General features: G+C 36.3%; 1 protein-coding gene across 3 annotated transcripts in view; it reads right to left on the bottom strand.

The window, feature by feature from the left end:
• Nucleotides 1-17,468: 17,468 nt before the first annotated feature.
• Nucleotides 17,469-26,583, bottom strand: part of LOC106142158 (guanine nucleotide-binding protein subunit gamma-e) — a 29,080-nt gene continuing 19,965 nt past the window's right edge. For all 3 annotated transcript variants that reach the window (XM_013343822.2, XM_060947062.1, XM_060947061.1), the window contains one exon: nt 17,469-20,401. In XM_013343822.2, the coding sequence (XP_013199276.1) occupies nt 20,296-20,401 (106 nt within the window). In that variant the 3' untranslated portion in view covers nt 17,469-20,295. The remainder of the gene's footprint in view (nt 20,402-26,583) is intronic.

The following is a 26,583-nucleotide window of genomic DNA, read 5'->3' as shown; positions in this document are numbered from 1 at the left end:
CATTTCCAAAACTGTTGGCTCTGTCTATCCCGTTGAAGAAAAAAAAACAAATTTACATTGTAAGTATGTTGATTTATTTTTACTTCAATTACAGCGGATCTTACACTCAAGTATCTAACTATGTCAAACTAACTTATTCTGAACTTACAAATTTATGTAGGTCTTCGGTATCAGTAACTCTTACTTTGAGGGAAAATATCGTGAGGATCCTGCATATTCAGGCAATTGAATATGTATACACACATACATATATTCATATAATCACGTCCATATCGCCTGCGGGGTAGACAGAGCCAACAGTCTTGAAAAAACTGATAGGCCACGTTTAGCTGTTTGGCTTAATGATAGAATTGAGATTCGAATAGTAACCAGTACAAATAAAAATAATACCACTCCATCTCTTTCCCATGGATGTGGTAAAAGGCGACTTAAGGATAGGCTTACAAACTTGGGATTCTTTTCTTAGGCGATGGGCTAGCAACCTGTCACTATTTCAATCACAATTCTATCATTAAGCCAAATAGCTGAGCGTGGCCTATCAGTCTTTTCAAGACTGTTGGCTCTGTCTACCCCACAAGGGATATAGACGTGACCATATGTACGTATGTAGTCCTATTTTTCAAGTTCCGGGAACCACACGGCGACCTAGTTTAATCATTTTTATTTTAGTCTGTCCCCCAAAATGTTCCCGCCTCTTTCCCCAAGGTAAAAATTCCAGTAGGACGATGGCCTAGTTCGATCATTTGCGGTTTAGTCTATTTGCGAAGACTATCCCGGAAAAGCGTATCACGTCACGACGGATATAAACGACATGTTATTTGGAGTGACGATATTTACATAATCAATTGTAGGTACTCGCCTTTTACGTACACGTAGGTTATCAGAAATATATTATATATATATGTACATACATACATACATATAATCACGTCTAAATCCCTTGCGAGGTAGAAAAAGTCAACAGTCCTGAAAATACTGATAGGCCACGTTCAGCTGTTTGGCTTAATGTTAGAATTGAGATTCATATAAAGTGATAGGTTGCTAGCCCGTTGCCTATAAGAAGAATCCCAAGTTTGTAAGCCTATCCCTTAGTCGCTTTTTAAGACATACATAGGAAAGAGATGGAGTGGTCCTACTCTTTTTTTATTGGTGCCAGGAACCACACGGCACGGTAGGTACATATGTACCATGCATAACACTAAACTACGCTTCTTTTCAAAAGGCGACTAAGGGATAGGCTTAAAAGACTGGAATTTCTCTTGTAGACGATGTTGTAGCAACCTGTCAATATTACTTTATTTGGATCTCTCATTAAGCTGAACGAGGCCTTTCAGTCTTTTCAAGACTGTTGGCTCTGTCTACCCCGCAAGGCATATAGACGTGATAATATTTATATAAGTGAATAAACCACCTGATGAGGAATTTATACATCTATGATATAAACTATATGTAAAGATATATTTGAGGACTCCTTTAGAGCTGTGTCAACTCAACTGTCTTTGCATTTCATTGTTTCTAAACAATGCCATCTGCTTGTAAGAGATAGCTTTGTTTTTGTGCAAATATCTTGTTAGGAAGGCATATATAATATGTATATGTGACAGCCCTTGTATATAAACAGTTTCTTTTTTTGTTATCGCGGCAAAATATTATGCTTTACTTATTTACAATTATATTATTGAAATTCAAATTTTTTATTCATTATTATGGGACATTTTATACATCACTCAATAATTATCATATCTTTTGGTTTCACAACATTGGTTGACGTGAAATACATTGATCAAAAACTAAGTTTACTGCCGCTTCCAAAGCGTCAGTGCAGAAGAAGCGGTAACGAACTCCACTGCAGCATTTTCTTCATCACATGGATAAAAGCGACGAGTTTGCATGAGTGTGGATGAAGCGGAAGAAGTATGCAGGGATCGTGGCAAGTGAAAAGGTGTAGCCTCTGCCTACCCCTCCGGGAAAGAGGCGTGATTTTATACTACTTTTTCCGTTTTATTCAGTCTTCGGAAGTTCAAAATAAGAACTTAGGTATCTCAATTCTCAATCTTTGCATCTCAACTAGCTGTGCCCGCGACTTCGTCCGCGTGGAATAGTTATTTTGGGCATCATTGAAGCCATCAAAGATGAATAATTTTCCCCGTTTATTTTTCACATTTTCCATTATTTCTTCGCTCCGAATAGTTGCAGCGTGATGTTATATAGCCTAAAGATAAATGGTCTATTCAAAACAAAAAGAATTTTTCGATTCGAACCAGTAGTTCCTGAGATAAGCGCGTTCAAACAAACAAATAAACTCTTCAGCTGTATATATAAGATGTGATCATAAGTATCTATGTAGTAAAATAAGTTTAACATAACCTAACTTTCAAACATACCTTCAAAAATAAATTACCCTCTTATATCCCAGTTCGTTATATAATTCGAATTAAATTTATTCCCCTCATATTATTCATGGGTCAGTCATCCCCGGACCATGTGTCAGGGCTTTTTATTTCAAAGGGCCTTTTTGTCCGTTTATCATGGAGATTATAACCGGTTAACCACTAGGGTTAACCCGGGTCCGGAGGGTTAATTATAAGTATGATTTTTTTTTTCATACAGCGACGATTGGAAGGTCGAAATAATAATTTAATTTAAGAAAAAGTATGGTCAAGCTTGCATGAAGAGAATAATGGAAAAGGCTCTAGTAAGTATGTAGGGATTGCGGGAAGTAGAGAAATGAATTCACTGCCTACCTCTCCGAGAAAGATGTGTGATTTTATGCACGTTTGTAGAATCTCAAAGTTAATTATGAGAAGGGCGTATCTTTCAGAAGTGTAAATAAACATACTTATAGTCACGTCTTTATCCTTTACGGGCTTAACAGAGCTTACAACCTCGAAAAGAAGGAAGGCCATGGAAGGCCATGTTCAGCTGCATGGTATAGTGATGGAACTGAGATTCAGATATTGACAGGTTGCCAGCTCAACGCCTTAAAAAGAAATCCCAAGTTTATGAGCCTATCCGTTAGTCGCCTTTTGCGACATCAATACGAAAGAGACGGAGTGGTCTATTCTTTTTTTTTTGATATAAACGGCGTCGTTAAAATGAGAATCCTCCATTTGGTTTGGAGGTAACAAACTTCAGGTCAATACAAAGTCTGATTTAATTTACCCTTTTTTTTGCGCAAATTTTGCTGTTTTCAGGTCATGTTATGTCAGTTAATTTTGCACACAATGTTTCATGACTCATTATATCTCATACATATCATTCGTTTACGTTTTCAATATTTTTCGAAAAATAAGCATTTTGTCATATTGCCGTTTTTTGCTATTTTGTTCAAAGTTAAATCATCCGTTTTCTTATTCCGAAAAGGAAATAAAGTAAACTTTGATTCATTCAGACTATAATTAAACTAAATATATCAAAATCGGTACAGTAGTTAAGGCGTAAAAGGTATTTTTCACCTAGTTCCTAGCAATCCTTTTTACCTACAAAATTTTAATAATGAAATACCTACTTTAATTTTCATATTTCTTAAAAGGATATTTTTCGAAAGGTAAGGTCAAGTTTACCCTTAACCTACAAGTCCAAGGATAAATTGACCCAAGAATAAATAAAACAAACGGGGTGAGCTAAATAAAACCGTTTAATAAAAGAAGTATGCAGGGATCGTGGCAAGTGTTATTACGTAGTCTCTGCCTACTCCTTCGGGAAAAGAGTGATTTAATGTATGTATTTGAATAATATAGTATATAGTATAGTATATAGTAAGGTGCCGTGTGGTTCCCGGCACCAATTAAAAAAATAATAGGACCACTCCATCTCTTTCCCATGGATGTCGTAAAAGGCGACTAAGGGATAGGCTTACAAACTTGGGATTCTTCTTTAAGCGATGGGCTAGCAACCTGTCACTATTTGAATCACAATTCTATCATTAAGCCTAACAGCTGAACGTGTCCATTCAGTCTTTTCAAGACTGTTGGCTCTGTCTACCCCGCAAGGGATATAGACATGACCATATGTATGTATTTGAATAATTACTAACAAGCATCAAATCCAAATTCTACTTAAATGTCATTGAAAAGGAACCCATACGAATTCGGAACTCCAATCAGCGTCGTTCCATTATGAATGATCTTCACTTCAAACTCACAATAAACCCTGGGAGGGGCTCTTGTGGCGAGTTTGGGTGAGAATACCAAATTCACTTGGTGCCGGACCGGCCTCCGGGTGTCGGCGTGAGGTTTGGTCCAAGTCATGAGAGAAATTTTAATATAAGTATACTCGTATATAGTACCCGAAACCGCCGAGCTTGCATGAAGAGAGTTATGAATGTGGATGAAGCGAAGAAAGTGTGCAGAGATCGTGGCAAGTGGAAAGAGGTCGTCTCTGCCTACCCCTCCGGAAGAGGCGTGACTTTATGTATGTATGTATGTATATACTCGTATGTACATTTTGTATTTTTTTTTTCATTTTTGCTTTCAATATTTATAAATTTTAATTTCAGTGCCATGTGCACTTTGTCTTGTTCCCATGAGTGTCGTAAAAGGCAACTAAGGGATGGGCTTCTGCACTTGGGATTCTCCTCTAAGGCGATGGGCTAACAACTTGTCACTATTTGAATCTCAATTCTATCATCAAGCCAAGTAGTTGAAAGTGGCTTATCAGTCTTTTCAAGATTGTTGGCGCTATCTACTCCGCAAGTAATATAGACGTAACTATATATATGTATGTGTGTATAATTGTCATATCTTAAAATATAAAGGTACCAAAAAATACACCTTAAAAAAATTATTTGTATCAATTATCCGTTTAAATTGAATTATGTACAAATAACACGGGCTAAACATTACTTTTAGCCCGTGTTATTTGTTACATACATACATAAAATCACGCCTCTTTCCCGGAGGGGTAGGCAGAGACTACCTCATTCCACTTGCCACGATCTCTGCATACTTCCTTCGCTTCATTCACATTCATAACTCTCTTCATGTGATGTTAAAAGAAAAAATAAAATATATAAAAATATTAATATATAATGAATATATGCGGGACAAATTACACAGATTAAGTAAGCCTCGAAGTAAGTTCGAGACTTGTGTTACGAGATACTAACTCAACGATACTTTATTTTATAATAAATACTTACAAAGATAAACATCCAAGACCCAGGCCAATCAGAAAAAGTTATTTTCTCATCATGCCCTGGCCGGGATTCGAACCCGGGAACTCCGGTGTCACAGACAAGCGTACTACCGCTGCGCCACAGAGGCCGTCGACAGGCCAGAGACTAACACAAGTATGCAGAAGACTGAAATGTCAATGGCAGCATAGAAAATAAATTGTGTGTGCCAACTGCTCATCTCTCCACGCAGACAAAAAAAAAAACAAAAAACAAAAAAATCGCTACATCTTGTCAATCAAACCGTTCTGTTTTTCCCTATAAGTTGCTTCGGTTTCCGGTCCCAGTAATTAGGGTGGCGGCGTGTAAATTTACACGACTAATCCAGCCTAATAATTAACTGACTTGTCAGTGAAGTTAAGAATGGGAATTAAGTCGTTGTGACGTTTCTAATGCAAAGTTAAGACGATTGTAGCCAGTTCACTAGTTTCTTTATTGGCATTTATAAGACTTCGATAAAGCGTCTGGTGTAACTAATGGGCATATAAAACTAAATTTGATGTACATACATACAAATGGTCACATCTATATGCCTTGCGGGATAGACAGAGACAACAGTCTTGAAAAGACTGATAGGCCACGTTCAGCTATTTGGCTTATTGATAGAATTGAGATTCAAATAGTGACAGGTTGCTAGCCCATCGCCTAAAAGGAGAAACGCGTTTTCTTCGAAATACCCAAATCATTTGCCTAATGGATGCTACGTGCGTCTAAAATCAGTTAGACGAAGGTTCCTACATCGCAACCTCATGAATAATGCTGTCAAATTGGAGAAGACGGTTGAGGAGCTGACGCTTTCTGTAGTGTAAGTGATAAAACTGTTATGGTGTTAGATTTGAATGAACTCACTCAATGTGGTCATAAACCAAGGACGCTGTTCTGTGTAGTTCCCGGTACCAACATAAAAAAGAATAGGACCACTCCATCTCATTTCCTATGGATGTCTTAAGAGGCGACTAAGGGATGGGCTTATACATTTGGGATTCTCGTTTTAGGCGATGGGCTAGCAACCTGTCACTTTTTGAATCTCAATTCCATCATAAAGCCGAACAGCTGAACGTGGTCTACCAGTCTCTTCAAGACTTTTGGCTCTGTCTACCCCGCAAGGGAAATAGACATAACTATATGAATGAATGAGTGAACGCTGTTCTGAGTCATGTCGTTAATTTCAATGCTAACCGATAAAACATCATGAGAAAACCAGTACATCAGGTAGGTTTTTATGGTGATTGAAAATATAAGGAAACTGAATCTGTAACCATGATTCAATAAAGGTTAGGTTCACCAGTAAAGGTTTCGGAAGTCAGACGGGAGACGCTTCGTGTAAAAACTTCACTTAATCAATCCAGGATTATGGCCAAAGACGTATATCATGCTTCTCTATAGAGCGATGAGAATTTTAACTAAGAATACATACATATAGTCAGGTCCATATTCCTTGCGGGGTGGACAGAGCCAACAGTCTAAAAAGACTGAAAGGCCACGTGCAGTTGTATAGTTTAATTATGGAATTGAGATTCAGATACTGACAAGTTGCCAGCCTATTAAAACAAGAAGAATCTCAAGTTTATAAATCTTCCCCTCAGTCGCCTTTTTCGACATCCATGGGTAAGATGAGGAGCAGTCCTATTCTTCGATTAACGCCAGAATAAGAAGACCTTCATGTATAATGCTGCCAAATTGGATAGGTTGCGCTTTGGGACCACAGCCGGGGGAGAAGACTAACTTTTGACGCAAACGTGTATTTATGTGCTTCAAGCGGAATAGAATTTTAAATGAAACTTACTCGGGACGGTGTCACCGATGCTTTATGCTTGCGGTTAGGGTGACCAGGTGTTGTGTTTGACGCGGAAATACGTAAATTATTTAAAAAAAAAAAACAAAAAATGTGTTTTTGTTATTTGTAAGTTACTTCCAATAGATAAATCTATTTGAAGAATTATATTAAACTTTCCATAGTCATATCTATATTATGAATGTGGATGAAGCGAAGGAAGTATGCAGAGATCGTGGCAAGTGGGAATAGGTAGTCTCTGCCTACCCCTCCGGGAAGGAGGCGTGATTTTATGTATGTTATGTATGAATGTTTCCATAGTCGATACATAGTTATGAAAACTGAGAAGGACATAATAAAGTGATTTTTTTAACTCATAATTATCATGGGAATGCATCTAGGGAAGCAATTGATAAAAAAAATAGGTATTTAAAAAATCTTTACCTGCACAATTCGAACATTGCGACGCGCTCTTGCGGGGTAGACAGAGCCAGCAGTTTTGAAAGACTGACAGGCCACGTTCAGCTGTTAGGCTTAATGATAGAATTGAGATTCAAATAGATAGTGACAGATTGCTAGTCCATCGCATATTCCTTTGTCACATTTTAATACATCCATGGGAAAGAGATGGAGTGGTCCTATTCTTTTATATATTGGTCCTGGGAACCCCACGGCACCAAGACAAAATCATCATCTCTCTTTTTCTCCATAAAGAGGTGGGACCATAATGTAATGGACCATGTATATGTATTTATGTATATGTAGGTAAATAAAAATAATCTTTCGTATGATAAGAGAAGACATTATTGTTTAAAATTATGGTCACCCCTTCCTTGCCATTGTTATTTTATGAGTCAACGCTTATTCTGTGTAAATGCTGAACATTTTTTGATAAATTCTTTGATAAAACAATGCCGTTCTTCTGCGCATGAGAGCTGAGGGATATATTTTTCTACATTTATTTAATTTCATTAAGAAATGCTATCAGCGAACAATGTGGAATAACATATAGTCACGTCTATATCCCCTGCAGGGTAGACAGAGCCAACAGTCTTGAAAAGAAAAATTAAGCTTAATGATAGATTGGCCTGGGTCTTGGATGTTTAGTTATATAAGTATTATTTATTTATTTATATTATTATTTATATATTGTTTATCTATATATCTATAAAATATAATATCGTTGTGTTAGTATCTCGTAACAAAATTCTCGAACTTACATCGAGTAATTTGGTAACTCAATCTGTGTAATTTGTCAAAAAAAAAAAAAACAAAAAAAAAAAAACAAAATCTATCTATCTCAAATTCACTTCAAAATCCTACTCGCACACCTGAAAACTGAAAACTCTTTTACAAAATTACATCCAAGACAAACTACGTACCCAACGAAAATATATTTACTGAGTCCATATCGAATTACTGTAGAAAGTTCGCTCTTGGCACGTGATATATAGGTTATTTGGCTGCAATTTGGACCTTATTGGTTTAGGATAAGGATGCGGGGATGTGTTTAAGGGAAACGTGACAGGAATGGATAATAGGGTTGTAAAAATTGCGAGGTGATAGCGCCTTATACGGTTAGACGGTAAGGCGTTGACGTGGTAATGTATTCTCTCTATCTTATTCTCTAATTCTATTCTTGGTTTGGATATTTGTGAAGTTGACGTTGTTGAAGAAAATGCTGCAGTGCAGTTTGTTACCGCTTCTTCTGCACTGTCGCCTTGGACGTCAACCAATGTTGTGAAACCAAAAGTTTTGACAATTATAAAGCGATATGAAGTATCCTATAATAAATAATTAATTAAAAATTTTGAATTTGATTTTTGGTAAGATCGGGCGGGGCGTTTTGAAACAATAGGGTGGTTTTTGAATTAGAGCAGCGGCGGTCGAAGGGTTAAGGTGCCCGACTAAATTCGCAAGCTAGGATAGGTTCAAATCCAGGTATCAGTTCGAATACTAACTGATGCTTTTACGGTAAGGGAAAACATCGTAAGGAAACCTGCACATTCAGTTGTCTGAATGTGTAATAATGATCCAATATGAGTTAGGTTCTTTGATTGACTTTTACAGTTTCCACAGGAAGACACAAAACTGGCCAGCATGGGAGCAGCTTTATGAATGTGCACCTACACGCTTAGTCTCCTTTTACGACTTCCACTGGAAAGAGATGGAGTGTTCCTATCCCGAATCGCCGGAAACCATACAGCACTTTAAAAAAAACTTGACTTATTTAATCTAGGTCTTGGAAGAAGGTAAAGAAAGTTGACTCCTCGTCGAAATGACTCCTCACGTTCTGAAAGTCAAGGGGACCAAAAACATTTGTTTCCAGTCTTCTGGGCCATTTGCTAATCCTCAAATCCTAAGGTATATCCGCACGGGGACTCGCGTATAGAGCTCAAAATAAAATGTTAACAGAATGAGCTCCACCTACGTTTTAGGAATCGTAATAGTTTAAAAATATATATTTTTTTTTTAGGCTACATAGTAGTAGGCCACGTTCAGCCAAACAGCTGAACGTGACCTATCAGTCTTTTCAAGACTGTTGGCTCTGTCTACTCTGCAAGGGATATAGACGTGATTATATGTATGTATATATATTTTTTGTGTAGTGTGGATTCCGGCTCCAATAAAAAAAAGAATAGGACCACTCCGTCTCATTCCCATGGATGTCGTAAAAGGCGACTGAGGGATAGGCTTATAAATTTGAAATTTTCCTTTTAGGCGATGAGCTAGCAACCTGACACTATTCAAATCTCAATTCTTTCATTAAGCCAAACAGCTGGACGTGGCCTTTCAGTCTTTTAAAGACTGCTGGCTCTGTCTACCCCGCAAGGGATATAGACGTGATTATATGTATGTACTGATTTTTTCCTACTACAATTAAGAAATGACACAGTGTATTGTGACTTTTCTCTTTTTTTCCTCCCTCCTTACTTACTAACGCCACCTGTTTCTTGTTTTCAAATTTATTCAGTCATTTATATAATTACATCTATATTCCTTGCGGGGTAGACAGAGCCAGAATGATGGAGTGGTCATAGTTATTTGGTATGTTGGTGCTTGGAACCACACGGCACGGCTTTATTCGACCATTTGTTCCCATACTTCTTCTCTTTCAGTACAGATTTTTTTATAGTGCTTTGTCTGTGACACAGAAGGTTCCGGGTTCGAATCCCGGCCAGGGCATGATGAGAAACGAACTCTGATTGACCTGGGTCTTGGATGTTTATCTATATAAATATTTATTGCAAAATATAGTATCGTTGATTTAGTATCTCGTAACACAAGTCTCGAATAATTTAGGGGTAACTCAGTCCGTGTAATTTGTACCGTGTATATTTATTTATACTTGCAGATTTGACATCATCTGCAATTTTTTATTTCTGTTACCTTTTTAATTTACAATACCGGTATGAACCAGTTTTATCCAGTTTACGATATCCAGCCGGCAATATCCTCTGAAATTGCAGCGTGCATTTGTTTAGCTTCGATTTCAAAATATATACAGTGGAGCAGATGTTTTGCAAAGGATTTTAATAATTCATAGATATTGGAGAGGGTATCTAGTTAAATATTAACCGTGACATTTTCTTCTTTCCACGTTTAACTTTATGGACGGTCCTAGGTGGCGACGCGCTGAAAAGATCTCAATAAATAAATGTATACGGGACAAATTACACAGATTGTGTCAGCCTCGAAGTAAGTTCGAGACTTGTGTTACTAGATACTAACTCAACGATGCTACATTTTATAATAAATTGTATAGATAACATCCATAACCCAGGCCAATCAGAAAAAGGTCTTTTCTCATCATGCCCTGGCCGGAATCGAACCCGGGACCTCCGGTGTCACAGACAAGCGTACTACCGCTGCGCCACAGAGGCCATCGAATAGAGCGACTAAACATTTTTTAATGGCAAGAAATATTTTATTTTAACCACAACCCGTACATGCATAACGTCACTCGTTCACGTCTGCATCCCTTGCAGGGTAGGCAGAGTCAGCAGTCTAAAAAACACTAAAAAGCCACTTTCAGCTGTATGGGTAATTGATGAAATCCCATCGCCTTAAAGATGATTCCCAAGTTAATAAGCCTATTCCTTCGTCGCTTTTTACGACGTTCATGGGCTAATATTGGTTATAATTATGGAGTGGTTATATTCTAAAGAAACCAGACAGCACATTAATCATAACCATACAGCCTTTCACTATTTTCGATACTGCTGGGTCTGTCTACCCCGTAAGGGATAAAGACGACGAATATATATGTAAGCGCTTGAGGGTTAAGGCCATCGGTTAACCCTGTCAACAAAACGTGTCGCTCAATCACGTCACATAAGGTTTGGCGCACACCCAATTCTGTGTAACTGTGTTGTTGGTTGCAAGAATACTTTTAACCCCTGTAGAAGAAAGAGGTATTCGTATGTCATATTTACTGTAGCTTTGAGTACCCTAAAGCGACGAATTTGCATAAAGAGACTTATGAATGTTGATGTTGACTTATGAATGTTGAAAGAGACATAAGATAACATATAATCGCTAATTAACACACGTTGCTAGTCCATCGTCTTAAAAGTGGAATCAATCTGTCACTACATGAATCTCAATTCTATCATCAAGCCAAACAATTGAACGTGGCCTTACGGTCTTTTCAAGACTGTTGGCTCTGTCTACCCCGCAAGGGATATAGACGTGGATATATGTATTTACGACATCCGCACACTAAGAGCTTATCTCTTAGTGTGCTTAACTTACAAACTTGGGATTCATCTTTTAGGCGTTGGGCTAGCAACCTGTCACTATTTGAATGTCAATTCTATCATTAAACCAAATAGCTGAACGTGGCCTTACGGTCTTTTCAAGACTGCTGGCTCTGTCTACCCCGCAAGGGATATACGCGTGACCATATGTATGTATGTATGATATATGTTTTTAATATTTATGTATGTAGTATATTTTTGTTTTCGTATTGAAAAATACATATTATATTTTTGTAAAACTTAGTACCGTCGCCGTGTGGACATAACACGGCGGCTCAAACATCATGATTTTGGACTGGGATGAAATCTACATAAATGCAGGTGTATTAAAACGAAGGCAGCAGCTGTCACAGAGCAGGCAGACACGGTCTTGGATGGCTGCCAAATGCTGAAATATTGATAAGGCACCGCTGTGGAACAGTGGTTAAAAGGCTTATGATGTAAAGGGCTTAGATTTAAATCAAGGCTTATGATCTGAAGGTCTTAGATTTAAATCTATTCATTAATTCATTCATATAGCCTATATCCCTTGCGGGGTAGACAGAGCCAAAAGTTCTGGAGAGACTGATAGGCCACGTTCAGCTGTTTGGCTTTATGATAGAATTGAGATTCAAATAGTGACAGGTTGCTCGTCCAACGCCTAAAATAAGAATCCCAAGTTTATAAGCCTATCCCTTAGTCGCCTCTTATGACATCCATGGGAAATGAGATGGAGTGGTACTGTTCTTTTTTATATAGGTGCCGGGACACCATGAATCTTATAGAGAAAAATACATGCATTGTGACAGGTAAAATATTGTGGTTTATGATGATGAGAGATAATTTATAAATTCATAGGATTTTATTGGACTAGTTTTACAATTTTTAACAGAGATTTATTCAAGTTATAGACACGAGATCCAGCTTGTACCCGCCTGAGGATAGCGAGCTACTTAACTTGGTGATCGCTGAAGGAGACCAAACGAGAAGGTTCGGGGTGCGCACGCGCTCTTATGGGATACCCCGGGAGGTGAAGATGGGCGGGAGGCAAACAAAGCCGGCACGATGTCACAAAATCCAAAGGATCTTATCCGATACTAACTGTGCCCGCGACTTCGTCTTTGTGGAATAGTTATTTTGGGCATCATTGAAACCCTCAAGGGTGAATAATTTTCCCCGTTCGTTTTTCACATTTTCCATTATTTCTTCGCTTCTTATAGTTGCAGCGTGATGTTATATAGCCTAAAGACTTCCTCGATAAATGGTCTGTTTAACACAAAAAGAATTTTTCAATTCGAACCAGTAGTTCCTGAGATTAGCGCGTTCAAACAAACAAACTCTTCAGCTTTATAATATGAGTATACACAGAATCTCTCCTATTAAAAAGCCCGCTATAACTCAAACACAAAAATGTATCTGTTACTATATTTTTTTTGTAACTTACAAATGATAAGATCACACCTATTTCACGGAGGGGTAGGCAGTGTTGCTTAATTCATGCTTCTTTGATGTAATATATCTGTATGTATTCATCAATATTTTCGTGCAATATTCTAGGTTTAGAGTTCCTACCTACTTACGTACAAAAGCTTCGTATGCGGGTGTTTGCTATGCAAAATAAGCACGGCGTTAACAAAATACTAAAAAAATAAAATAACATGTACAGACAGTTCCGTGTGGTTCCCAGCAGTTCCAATGAAAATGCTGCAATGTAGTTTGTTCCGCCGCTTTTTCAACACACGCGCTTTGGAAGCGGTAGTAGTTATAATTAGATTTAAATGATGTGACGTCAATAAGTGTTACCTTGTATCCAATTTTAAAAATAAATCTATTCTATGCTATTCTATTCTATTCTAAAGAAAGAAAAAGGACCACCATATCTTTTTCTCATGGATGTCATAAAAGGCGACTAAGGTATAGGCTAATAAACTTGTGATTCTTCATTTAGGCGATGGCTTAGCAACATGTCACTATTTGAATCTCAATTCTTCAATTAAGCCTAACATGTGAACGTGACCTGTCAGTCTTTTAAGACTGCTGGCTCTGTCTACCCTGCAAAGGGTACAGACGTGATTATATGAAAAAATAAATGAATTAACAAACTTTTCACCATAATTTGCTTACGAGTTTATCCCGTTAGAAGAAAATTTTTGCTAATCATAATAAACCTATTACGAACTTGGTCCATACGGTTAATAAGAGTAGAGTTTTACGAGTTATACTGTAAACTCCGAATACTAAGTACTGTCGACAAAAAATGGATGGATTTTCCATGGATGTCGTAAAAGCCGACTAAGGGATAGGCTTATAAACTTGGGATTCTTCTTTTAGGCGACGGGCTAGCAACCTGTCACTATATGAATCTCGATTCTATCGTTAAGATATACAGCTGAACGTGGCCTTTGGTCTTTACCAGACTGTTGGCTCTGACTACCCCGCATGGGAAATAGATGTGATTGTATGTATGTACTTCGTCCGCATGGAAACACTTTCAATCCCGCGGGAACTCCGGGATAAAATTGCCTATTTGTTATTCTGGGTCTTCAGCTACCTACATACTAAATTTCATCGTGATCGGTTCAGTAGTTTTTGTGTGAAAGAGTAACAAACATCCATACTGACATCCTGACATAGTCACAAACTTTCGCATTTATAATATTAAATAGGATGTATGTATATATATCGACATAAAATAACAGTTATTTTAGCTGCGTCCATATGAGTAGTAGTTCTAGTAGCAAGGGCATTTTAATTTAACGATTTTGTAGTAAAACGTAAAAGAAATTAATGCATAGCGTTAAGGAGCGTTGGAGAGTACAGTGGTCGAAACGGTCAAAAGGCAGGTGTTCAAATCCCATTCGGCCGTGTATCAATGACTATTAACGAAGTTATCCACATTAGTTTATATACTTACCGATGCCCTCACTTTGAGAGAAAACATTAAGACTGAATCTGTTAATATGATCCAATACGAGTTCTGCAAAAAACTTAAACATTATTCCGACCCCCGTTAAGTTTGTTAAAGGGTACTTACTGAAAAAGAAGAATATGTAAATTTATTTTAACCAAGAATATTTTTTTATATTACGTTCCTTCAGGATGTTTTGTGTTGACTGTACATAAGGAAGGTAGCAATTTGAGGCTAAAATAATAAAGCCAAAGAAATTCCCGCCAAATAATGAAGGGTGTGGAATTATGAAATTCTGTGCGTTCAGAAATCCAATAATGTTTATTAAAATAAAATAGCTTAAATTAATATTTAAGTCAATGCCTTGTAAAATGAATTCATTTAAAAATCAGTATTAATCCTTTGCTTGCCGTGCCGTGTGGTTCCCGGCACCAGTGCTAAAAAGAATAGGTCCACTCCATCTCTTTCCCTTGAATGTCGTAAAAGGCGACTAAGGGGTAGGCTTATAAACATTGCATTCTTCTTTTAGGCGATGGGCTAGCAACCTGTCACTATTTGAATTTCAATTCTATCTTAAAGCTGGATAGCTGAGCGTCGCCTATCAGTTTTTTCAAGACTGGTGGCTCTGTCTACACCGCAAGGGATATAGACTTGATCATATGTAAGTATGTATGTACTATTTCAGACATGAAATTCCCTTACCCTATCAATTTAGAAAGCCCATCAGTATCGTAATTAGTGCGTTAATTACAATGTAATCTGGAAATCCCGCATTACATCCGATATGATCACGGCTTAATGTAAGCATTATCATTAACTGCTGTTACAGGCTATACAGTCGATATGATAATGATGATATTACGTTACGATATTATATCTAAATCTATCTGTTAAACGTAGATATTAAAAAGCGGCCAGCTTTCTTATATCAAGTCAATGTCAAGTTATTGGTACAACTACTTATAAAAACGAAAGGAAAAAAAAACGCTTACAAACTAAAATTCAATTTTAAAATTTTACAGTCCCTGCAAAGCATCAATATGCGGGAATGTGTGCCCAGAAGGCTTTAGTCTTGAGTTCATTTTAATCTTTATTTGTTAAACCTTAATAAAACATAGTGTTGGAAAAAAAAAAAGATATTATAAACGCGAAAATCTATCTGTTAGACTTTTGTAGAGATTTAAATTTCGCTTGCATGGTAGCATAAATGGAAAATGGCCAACTTACCAATATCCTCACAATCTATACTAATATTATAAAGCTGAAGAGTTTGTTGGTTTACATACATACATACATACATAAAATCACGCCTCTTTCCCGGAGGGGTAGGCAGAGACTACCTCTTTCCACTTGCCACGATCTCTGCATACTTCTTTCGCTTCGTCCACATTCATAACTCTCTTCATACAAGCTCGGCGGTTTCGGGTACTTTTGACCTGACCCTTTACCAGGACGTCCTTAATTTGATCAAGATACGTTCGTCTAGGTCTTCCCACTCCGACCTTTCCCTCCACACTCTCCTTGTATATCTGCTTAGTCAACCTGCTTTCATTCATCCTCTCCACATGACCGAACCATCTTAACATACCCTTTTCTATTCCTGTAACTACATCTTCTTTCACATCACAACATTCCCTTATCACGCTGTTCCTTATCCTGTCACTCAATTTCACACCCATCATACTCCTTAACGCTCTCATTTCCACTGCATTTATTCTGCTTTCATGCTTCTTTTGCCATACCCAACTTTCACTCCCATACATTAATGTCGGGACCAACACGCCCCTGTGCACAGCCAGTCGAGCCTTTTTGGATAGTTTCTGACTGCTCATAAAGGCATGCAAAGCTCCATTCACCATGTTCCCCGCGTTCACTCTCCTTTCAATATCACTATCATACTTGCCATCTGATGTAAACTTTGATCCTAGATATACAAACTCTTTCACTTGCTCCACTTTTTCTCCTCCAATCAAAATATTACATGCTGTCATTTCTTTCTCCATTTCAAAAACCAGTGTTTTAGTTTTACTTACGTTCACTTTCATTCTTTCTCTTTTAAAGCTTCATGCATACAGTTTACCATCTCCTGTAACTCCTCCGCTGATGACGCCAGTATAACCTGATCGTCGGCATAGAGCAGACATTTGACGAGTAACTCATTCATCCTTAATCCACTTTTAGACTCTTTCAAATCTGTCAAACAGCTATCCATAAATAGGTTGAACAGCCACGGTGACGCAACACATCCTTGCCTAACGCCTTTCTCAATCTTAAACCACTCAGTGTGCGCTCCGTTTATCCTGACACAAGCACTCGAATCCTCATATAAGGATTTCAGTGCTCGTATTAAGAGACTGCTTACCCCATGCATAGAAAGTGCTGACCACAATTCATTCCTCTCAACTCTGTCATAGGCCTTTTCCAGATCTACGAATGTGCAATAGACTTTTTGACTCTTGGCCAAAAACTTTTCGGCTATGCACCGCAAGGAAAAGACCTGATCAGTACATCCCATTCCCTTTCGAAATCCCGCTTGAGCATCCCATATTTTGTCATAGTTTGTTGGTTTGTTTGTTTGAACGCCCTAATCTCAGGAACTACTGGTTTGAATAAAAAAATATTTTTTGTGTTGAATAGACCATTAATCGGTGAAGGCTTTAGACTATTTAACATCACGCTGCAACTATTGGGAGCGAAGAAATAATAGAGAATGTGAAAAAAATGGGGAAAATTATCTTCAATGATGCCCAAAATAACTATTCCACGCGGACGAAGTCGCGAGCTCAGCTCGTGTATGAATAAAAATGTTGTAAATTAAAACCACACACATTACAGATTTTCATTTATTTTCAGTGATTACTGATTACATTATTAATAATAACATACGGTATCTTAGCCTACTGATTCTAAAAAAATCATTTCCAATATCACCCTTACCTAGTTATTAAATTTCGGATTAATCCATTAAAAATTACCGTTTAAGTTATTCTTAGTTTAAAAAACATAGGAATTGAATGACGCTAAGCAATGTTTTCTTTTTTCTATTGACAGGCAAACGACCCACGATATGGTAAGTGGTTACCGTGGCCTTAAGACGCCCGCTATTCTAAGGTAGTCATCACACATTGCCGACCCCTGAAGAATTCATCTCACGCCCTAATTCTAGAACTAGATATTACGTTAAAAAAGCGCCATTCAATTTCTATTTTATTAAATTTTATTTTATATGCGGTGACAATACCCACGTTACAAAGAAATCTTTGGTTAAAACTTAGCATAACAGTGGAATAAATTATAATAAAATATGAACGAAACTTAATAAATCAACCGACAAATATCACCTTGAAAATTACCCTAAGATTAAAAAAACCGAAAATATTACCCCCAAGAGAAAAGCTTCGCCATCTTTTTATGAGATCCCTTAATTTATCAACTAAATATTTTAAATTAACAATTATCGTTTTATTTATATTCTAAGGTTAATGCTCTGAATTGCAATTTTATCATATAGATTAACAAACAACTTTGATTCATGTTTCTTAAGTAGCTCTACTAATTAATCGCTAATTTCCTAATTATGACTATTTTTATGCTAATAAAGGATAGATATAATATGGAAATTATATTAGAGATAGGGATGTAAATAACGAAGCTATGATAGAAATTGCTAGCAGGCGATAGAAGAATGCTATTGAAGATGTAACCTAAAGAAGTACGTATAATGAATTGACAAATCTGGAATGTGACAAAATAATTTTGATGGAAGCTACTATTGAAACAGTACTGGTTGTATGAATGTGAGTTATTGTCCGTGTAAGCATATCTATAGGTGACGGCCTGACTACTGACGATGGTGAAGCGTCTTAAACAATTGAAGTATTCACAGCCCGAATGATTTTCCATACTTCGTGTCTAGATATGGTAAGGGAAGGTATTTAAGTTTAGAAATTTAATTAAAGTTAGATTTAATTTTAATCTATAATTATCTACAGTGCGTAAGTTTAAACTTTCTATTTTAATCAAGAATTTGGATTAGAGGCAATCCTTTTAAATGGAATGTTAGTTATAGCTCTACACGGTCGAAAATACCAAAACTTTTCATTACATCGGGCAGAAATTTTAAAATTTCGCACGATCAAAAAAAAGTTTCAGTATTTGTAACCTGAAAATCTTAGATACAATTTAGAAGAAGTTTATTAGGAAACTACGATAGTTTGCTTTAATAAGTAAACCTTGAACGACTTAGGTATTTTTCATTTCAATTTAATTTTGAATTATACTATGCTAATCAAGTGCTAAATTTAAAAATTGTAGTTGATAATAGAATTTAATTACTTATAATTTTAATGCCAGGAGAAGAAGTATTTAAATGAAAGCTTGAGTGTGATAAAAAAGCAGTTTCGATGAAAATAAATGCAAGGGATCGTGATTAACGCTGGTGATATTAATATGATATTGAAACTGGAATATAGAAGGTCGCTAAGAGATATATTATATAAGCATTACTAGATAATGGCACTGCGGAATGTACCTGTGTTCATAAAAAAAGTATCCTAATTCAGCTTAACAATTAGAGTTTGTTTTGAACAAGATTATGTTTAATCCTTCATGTTACCTTAAATTTACTTTCACTGCACTACGTTTAACATCATTGTCTTTATATTCATTCACTTATTGCCAATTTACTCTCAAACATACCTTAATCATGTGATTCAGCAAATAGTTGTTAAGTTGTGATTCGCGATTAACCCTATAGTTTAATAATTTTATTATTATTATTATCTAAATGTGAAAACTCTTGAGCTCAAAGAATCCTCCCATTTATCGTTACCGATTTAGCTACTAGATTCAGATGGCGAAGATGATCTCTTTAATTGTTTTTAATTTTTTTTCTTTATAAGAAATTAAACAAAATTCATTAAAGTTTCTCCATGGACCAACCAAACTGGCTTTGAATGCAGCACAGTTTAGTTGACCCATACACGAATCCACTTCAACTCCATACAAAGAGATGTATAGGGAAGTTGCGTTACTTTGTATGGAACTGCATGGGTTCAATCAAATTCAAATATAAAAAAAAACAAAAACCAAAACATAGGTAATTTTCAAGGTGTTATTTTCCAAATAACAAAATTAAATAATTTTTTTTATCTGCCGGCTTTATATCATCGAAATAAATTATTATTATTTTTTTTACATTTTTGCATTACACTTTTAACGCGTTCGCTATTATCCTTCCAGTAACCTCTACCGTTAGATTCGTGACCAAACATTCTATTACTAGAAATACAAAATTTAACGTATTTACAACCATTTTTAACCTTTTAATAAAACATTCATAAGTACATCCTTGCGTCACGCACAGTCAAAATGTACATTCTTTACATGTTATAATTATAAGGACTAGATTTGTTTATTTTGGAACAAAAGGCTACATGAACATAAATAGAGTAACGTGTGGAGTTTTGGCTTCACTACGCTCGATGATTTGTACAACTCTCAGTTGTAAATATTGTCTGGCAGTATCATCAATTAGCTCATCAAAAACAGGTGTTTCATCATCTTCATCAACATAATCTTGAGCATTACCAATCGTTTCTTTAATATCAACCAGACCACCATCATCATCATCACCCGTCGTACCTGAATCGTGTATTTTAGAATTTGGTGATATTTTTTTGTTTTTTACTTATTTAATAGATTACATGATGATGCATTTTCCTTTTTCAGCCCATGGGTTGTTTTTCTTGTCTGGCGCGTGTATGAGGGGATCATTCTTTTCATTTTCCTCCACATACTCCCGCATCCTGCAACAATGAAATTGGTTATTATATAATTGAAGAATAATAAATCTAGATTGACGCTTCATCTTGGCGTTTACACGCGCTCCCTATCTGTTTTCTTTATCGGCTTCTGATAATTGAATTTTGGTGCCTTTTCTCACAACGAATAGAATGATACAACAAAAATTATTACGGTATATACTTTTATACTTGTTAAAATTCTTTACCTACATTATATGACTTATTACCTTAATTTCTGACTTTAGTAATATCATACGAATAAATAATTTTGGTTGTTGCCCATCGCTTACAAGCGGATTCTCAAGTTTATAAAGCTTAGTCGCCATTTACGACATACATAGGAATGATATGTAGTAAAAAATCTGAAAAATTATATTGTACTAGAGGCCGCCCGCGACTTCGTCCGCATGGAAACCCTATCAATCCCGCGGGAACTCTGGGATAAAAAGTAGCCTATGTGTTATTCTGGGTCTTCAGCTACCTACATACCAAATTTCATGGTAATCGGTTCAGTAGTTTTTGCGTGAAAGAGTAACAAACATCCATACAAACTTTCGCCTTTATAATAGTAGTAGGATTTTCACCAAATAAAGAGATTCAGCTCCTGATTCAAGTGCACGGTAAATCGACAAGCTTTTATGAAAATGTTGATGAAATTCCTTGACTTGAGTATTTTACAGTTTAAAAGCAAACTATTGTAACTACCAACGACACATATAGGTAAGAGCATGACTCCTTCACCTGTATGAACTCGCGGACAAAAGCTAGTAACAAATATTGAGAAAGATATTTGAAGAAGCAATGAATCAATTAATTTGGAAAGTTGAATAAAATTAAACCATAAAGTTCTGGGGTATAATATATTATCGTTCTTGAATATTGAAAGTTGGCTTGCTGGAATAAATTACCGTTTATATGACTTTCCCAGCAATAAATTTGGACTCGGATTAAGGTTTTATGGAAGTTTTCAGTTAAAAAAATGAGGTGTGAAATCTGTGCACACAATCTGAATTTTGGGCACAAGTAAGACTTTTTGTACACATTATTTAGTGTACAAAAACACATACTTATCACGTCTTTGTACTTAATACAGAGCCAATAGCCAACGAAATCAAAGGGCACGTTAAGCTTTTGTCAAAGCATTGCTTAATGTTATCATTTGGTTCAAAGGCGTTAAAACTCTAGATTATTATTTTAAGCGACTGATTGACAGCTTGTCGCAATAGTTGAATATTAAATTATGAAATTGATAATCACCTACCACACTACTATACACAATATACCTACATAGACGTTTAAAAAAAGTAGGACGGAGTGTGGCATACAAAAAAGTGAAGCATCGTGAAGGCGAAGTTGAACGCATGGTGTGTGCGACAAAATTTGCCGTATTGTGAGATAATCTATGACGCTTTAAGAACGTAATGGCGGCCAACCGTCACACTAATAGGTGAGAGCGTGTACAATATTGGTGCTTCATTTTGCCGTGTAGTATATCTCCGTCTGCCTTTTTTTCTACGTCTATGCGCATAAAGTTTTACTTTGCTAGTCAACGGCTTAAAAGCTAAATATAAGACCCTTTGAAAAGCAGCTGGTAAGTAATTAGTACGAGTAAATAAAGATGCCGTGTGGTTCCCGGCACCAATACAAAAAAGAATAGGACCACTCCATCTCTTTCCCATGGATGTCGTAAAAGGCGATTAAGGATAGGCTTATAAACTTGGGATTCTTCTTTTAGGCGATGGGCTAGCAACCTGTCACTATTTGAATCTAAATTCTAACATTAAGCCAAATAGCTGAACGTGGCCATTTAGTCTTCAAGACTGTTGGCTCTGTCTACCCCGTATGGGATATAGACATGACCATATGTATGTATGTATGTAAATAAAGATTCTTCTTTGCTACAAAACTAGAATGGAAGACATTTACAGTCACGGCATATCAATCAACTCAAATCAATTGCAAAACATTCATACATTCATAGTAATCACGTGTATATAATAATATATCCGTTGCGGGGTAGGCAGAGCCAACAGGCTTGAAAAGACTGATAGGCCACGTTCAGCTGTTTAGCTTTATAATATTTAGAATTGAGATTGAAATAGTGACATATTGCTAGCCCATCGCCTAAAAGAAGATTATAAGCCTATCTTTTAGTTGCCTTTTACAACATGATGAGATGGGAAAGATAGAGTACTCCTACATTTTTCTATTCAATTGGAAATTCATTTCTATTATCACGCCATTACAAGATACCCAACTTGATATGCGGTTGACTGTACGACCGATAGACCATTCAAAGCTTTCAATAAAATTTCTCTGCAGTAAAAATTTAAATTCCAATAGCATCAAAAGAGAAGTATGAAACGTGCATACAGTCATCGTGTTATTTTTAACCATTTAAAATAACGTTTGCTGAACATCAAGAGGTTTTATGCCCACTTTAGGGTTTAACGGCCAGCTGTGTGCTTCGGACACTTATAAAACCTGCAGTTATATGTTCTCTTGTTATGTTTTAGTGTTGGAGCGGAAATGGGTATTAGTGTCTGGAGAGAGATTTCTCTTTTCATGAACGATGAAGTACCAAAATACTCGGCACTTTGGCATAGGACCACTCCATGTCAATCCAAGGATGTTGTAAAAGGCGATAAGGGAAAGGCTAATAAACTTAGGATTCTTATTGTAGCTCAATTTCATTAACATAAACCATATACCATAGAGCTGAACGCGGCCTTTCAGCCTTAAGACTGTTGGCTCTATTGACCCCGTAGGCGATATAGACTCGTCTAGTGAATTTTTTCCAAAATCTAATATGGTTTAGGTACCCCTGCAAAGGGGTCCGATAAAAGGCAATTCGTGTAAAACCCTGACTCATTCATCGTTTAGGATTATTTTCAAAAGCACAACTCGACAACAAAAACACCTATCTATTTTAACGCCAGGAGGAATCAAGAAACTTTGCCAGTCTCTAAAAACACATACATACATATATTCACGTCTATATCCCTTACGGACTAGATAGATCTAACAGTCTCGAAAAGACTAAAAGGCCAGGTCCAGCTGTAAAAGTCTACGTTCTAAAAACAAAACACCACATTTTCCTAGTGCACGCGTAAAAAAAACGAGACGATCACATAAAATATCAATTCAATTTCCAATCGCTTTCAATATCCAATTTTTTTTGCACAAAACCATATTCGAGTGAGCCCAGGGCCGCATTCAGAAGTCCAATATGTCAGAGCTGTATTCAGGCATCAATTTCAATCAATCGGCCGTGGGTATTTGGTTCGTGTATTTTACAAAAGCGACGCCAGGTGAAAAGGTATCAATTAGGGTATAGGATGTGTGTATATCTCGGAGAGATGTTATGTGAACCGTTCATGTCATGACATGTTCGACGTGTGAGATGAATGCGGCCCTGTATCTGTTGCAGGGGATTTGAATGTGGATACCAATTAGTGTTGCTACATTCCTGTATTTGCCACATTGTAAATAGTACAACTTTTTACGTACTTACTTATAAAACATCGTTTTTTTTTTAAATTAAATTTGAAACGTTCTAACCTTTTCAAGCAAACAAATGTATATCTATAATTAAAATGTAATTTTAATAGTTTTTCGCATATGTGTACGTAATTTTTGATTTGGCCTAACTTAAAGTTACTTTTTATCTATTTAAGTTACTTTGTTGAGTAGGCTACTAATTCCACACTAATAATAAACAGAAAATATACGTATTTTTGTACGCTTAACGAACGACTAACGCGTAACGAATAAACTCAAAAACTACTTTAAGCGATTTTTATGAAATTTGGTTGACATAAAATAGACCTTTAGGAAAAGCATTGCTTACTTTTTTTCGTAAATTCCAAAATAAAGGCCGCAGTTTTCTATAAACATAAGATATTTACATAAAAAATCTAAATAAGCTAACCCAAAATTATGTTTTCACGTGTTAAGATATTTATTGAACGAACGTTACAACGTTTGTTATTGAAAGTTTGTTCAATAAATATATTAACGAATGCATTTTATCGTAGCGATCTATCATTTTAAAATCCAGATTCAGCAAAATTTAATTTACAATCTGCATTAAATTAGTGGCACGGCACTAACGTAAAACGGAACGCACAAAGGCGCCGGCGACAGTTCAGATCCAATATATTTGGCAATCAATTTCACCTACCAAATAAACTTGAGAATATTGCTCCTACCCGATTCAGCTATAAATCTGTCATACGTTATTTATGTTGAACGCTAGATGGCGCGATAATTCCGTTATTGTGTTCCGTTACGCGCAATTTATAACATTTCACGATTCTTAATTTGGATTTTAAGTTTTTTTTATCGTTCTTAGCTTTTTGGCTCCCATTAATGTACTGTTCTCTCACGAGAGGAGAAAGAATCTCTTCTTGCTGTTAAATAAAATATTAAAATAGTGTATTTATTGTCAGTGAAAACAGAAATACATTATAAGCTTTCTCGTTATCACAGTTTACGAGATATAGCCTGGTGAATGATGGACAGACAGACAGCGGAGACTTAGTAATAGGTTCCCGTTTTTACCTTTTAGATACGGAACCCTAAAAAGGGCACTATGATATTTTAAAACGTTCAATAATAAATCCCATTTGATTTATTCCACAGGAACGGAGTAAAAATAGACATAAGTGCGAAAACCAATAATTTGGACATACGCCAAATTTGTGTATCTTTTTGACCAAATGTTTGGACAAGGTATCATTGAATAATACATACATACATATGGTCATGTCTATATCCCTTGCGGGGTAGACAAAGCCAGAAGTCTTGAAAAGACTGAATGGCCACATTCAGCTATTAAGCTTAATGACAGAATTGAGATTTAAATAGTGACAGGTTGCTAGCCCATCGCCTAAAAAAGCATTCCAAGTTTGTATTGTAAGCCTATCCTTTAGTCGCCTTTTACGACATCCATGGGAAAGAGATGGAGTGGTCCTGTTCTTTTTTGTATTGGTGCCGGGAACCATACGGCATCATTGAATAATGTATCATAAAATGGCGGTCCCTGTTTCTTACTATACGGTAACAAGAAATGCTATAGACTTGAAGAGATTCCGTCAAATGTTGCCGTATACATAAAAAGTAAAGAGACCTAGCAATAGTAACAGTTATTTGAAATAAGAAGGACATATTTCAACACAAAGTTTCGATTTTAATAAAGTACCTAATTAAAAGCAAAAACAAATTTTTAGCAAAAATGTACTTACGTGCCAGATTTTTGAGGTTTAAAAAAGTTAAGAAAAAAACGTGGTAAAGCATCATCAAAAGATAAGCCGTTCAATGAATTTGAATAACAAAAATGCAACAAAGCAATTTTATTGTAAAAAAAAATGGAAACCGTTCAGCGAAAAATAATTTTCGAACAGTTTGAGAGGACACAGATTGATTTGCTTTGCAAAGTTTGAGATGCGGTGGCTTGCCACTTTGAATAACTTATTGTTTTTGTTACTTGACTGGAAAGAGGGGAAGGAAGAAAAAAAAGTTCAATCATCAATCATTACACTTAAATTATTGACTGACTGACTGACGGCAACGTACTACTGCAATTACTGAGTAAAGGATGCTAAAATTTGGCATGTATGTTCTGTATTGCTACACATTATAAATTCCCCTTCTTTTCTCTGTCTACATGTATGCGCTAATCTCGGGTAGTTGTGTATGGATTTGGGGCGGGTCTCTAGTGTTACATACAGAATTAAAGGTCACGTTCAGCTGTGTGTCTTTATGATGGAATTGAGATTCAAATAGTGACAGGTTGCTAGCCTATCGCCTATAACAGGAATTCCAAGCTTATAAGCCTATCCCTTATTCGCCTTTTACGACATCCATGTGAAATATATGAAGTGGATTCAAACTTAAAATCAACATACATACGGTATTTAAAAAAAAACGGGAAGAAACGAATGTCAATTACCCATATCTTTTTATTCCATTTATTAAAAGTGTAAAACATTTACTGTCTATTGCATGACTTAGTATGAAAATCTGACGAACAAAAATAATACTCAATTATATTTTAATAATCGCCTTATTCATAGCATACATACATTTGGTCACGTCTATATCCCTTGCGGGGTAGACAGAGCCACCAGTCTTGAAAAAACTGAATGGCCACGTTTACCTATTTGGCTTAATGATAGGATTGA

This window comes from Amyelois transitella, chromosome 12, assembly GCF_032362555.1.
Source record: "Amyelois transitella isolate CPQ chromosome 12, ilAmyTran1.1, whole genome shotgun sequence".
Taxonomy (NCBI): domain Eukaryota; kingdom Metazoa; phylum Arthropoda; class Insecta; order Lepidoptera; family Pyralidae; genus Amyelois; species Amyelois transitella.
Note: the sequence above shows the minus strand (reverse complement) of the source record. Positions and strands in the feature narration are given on the sequence as shown.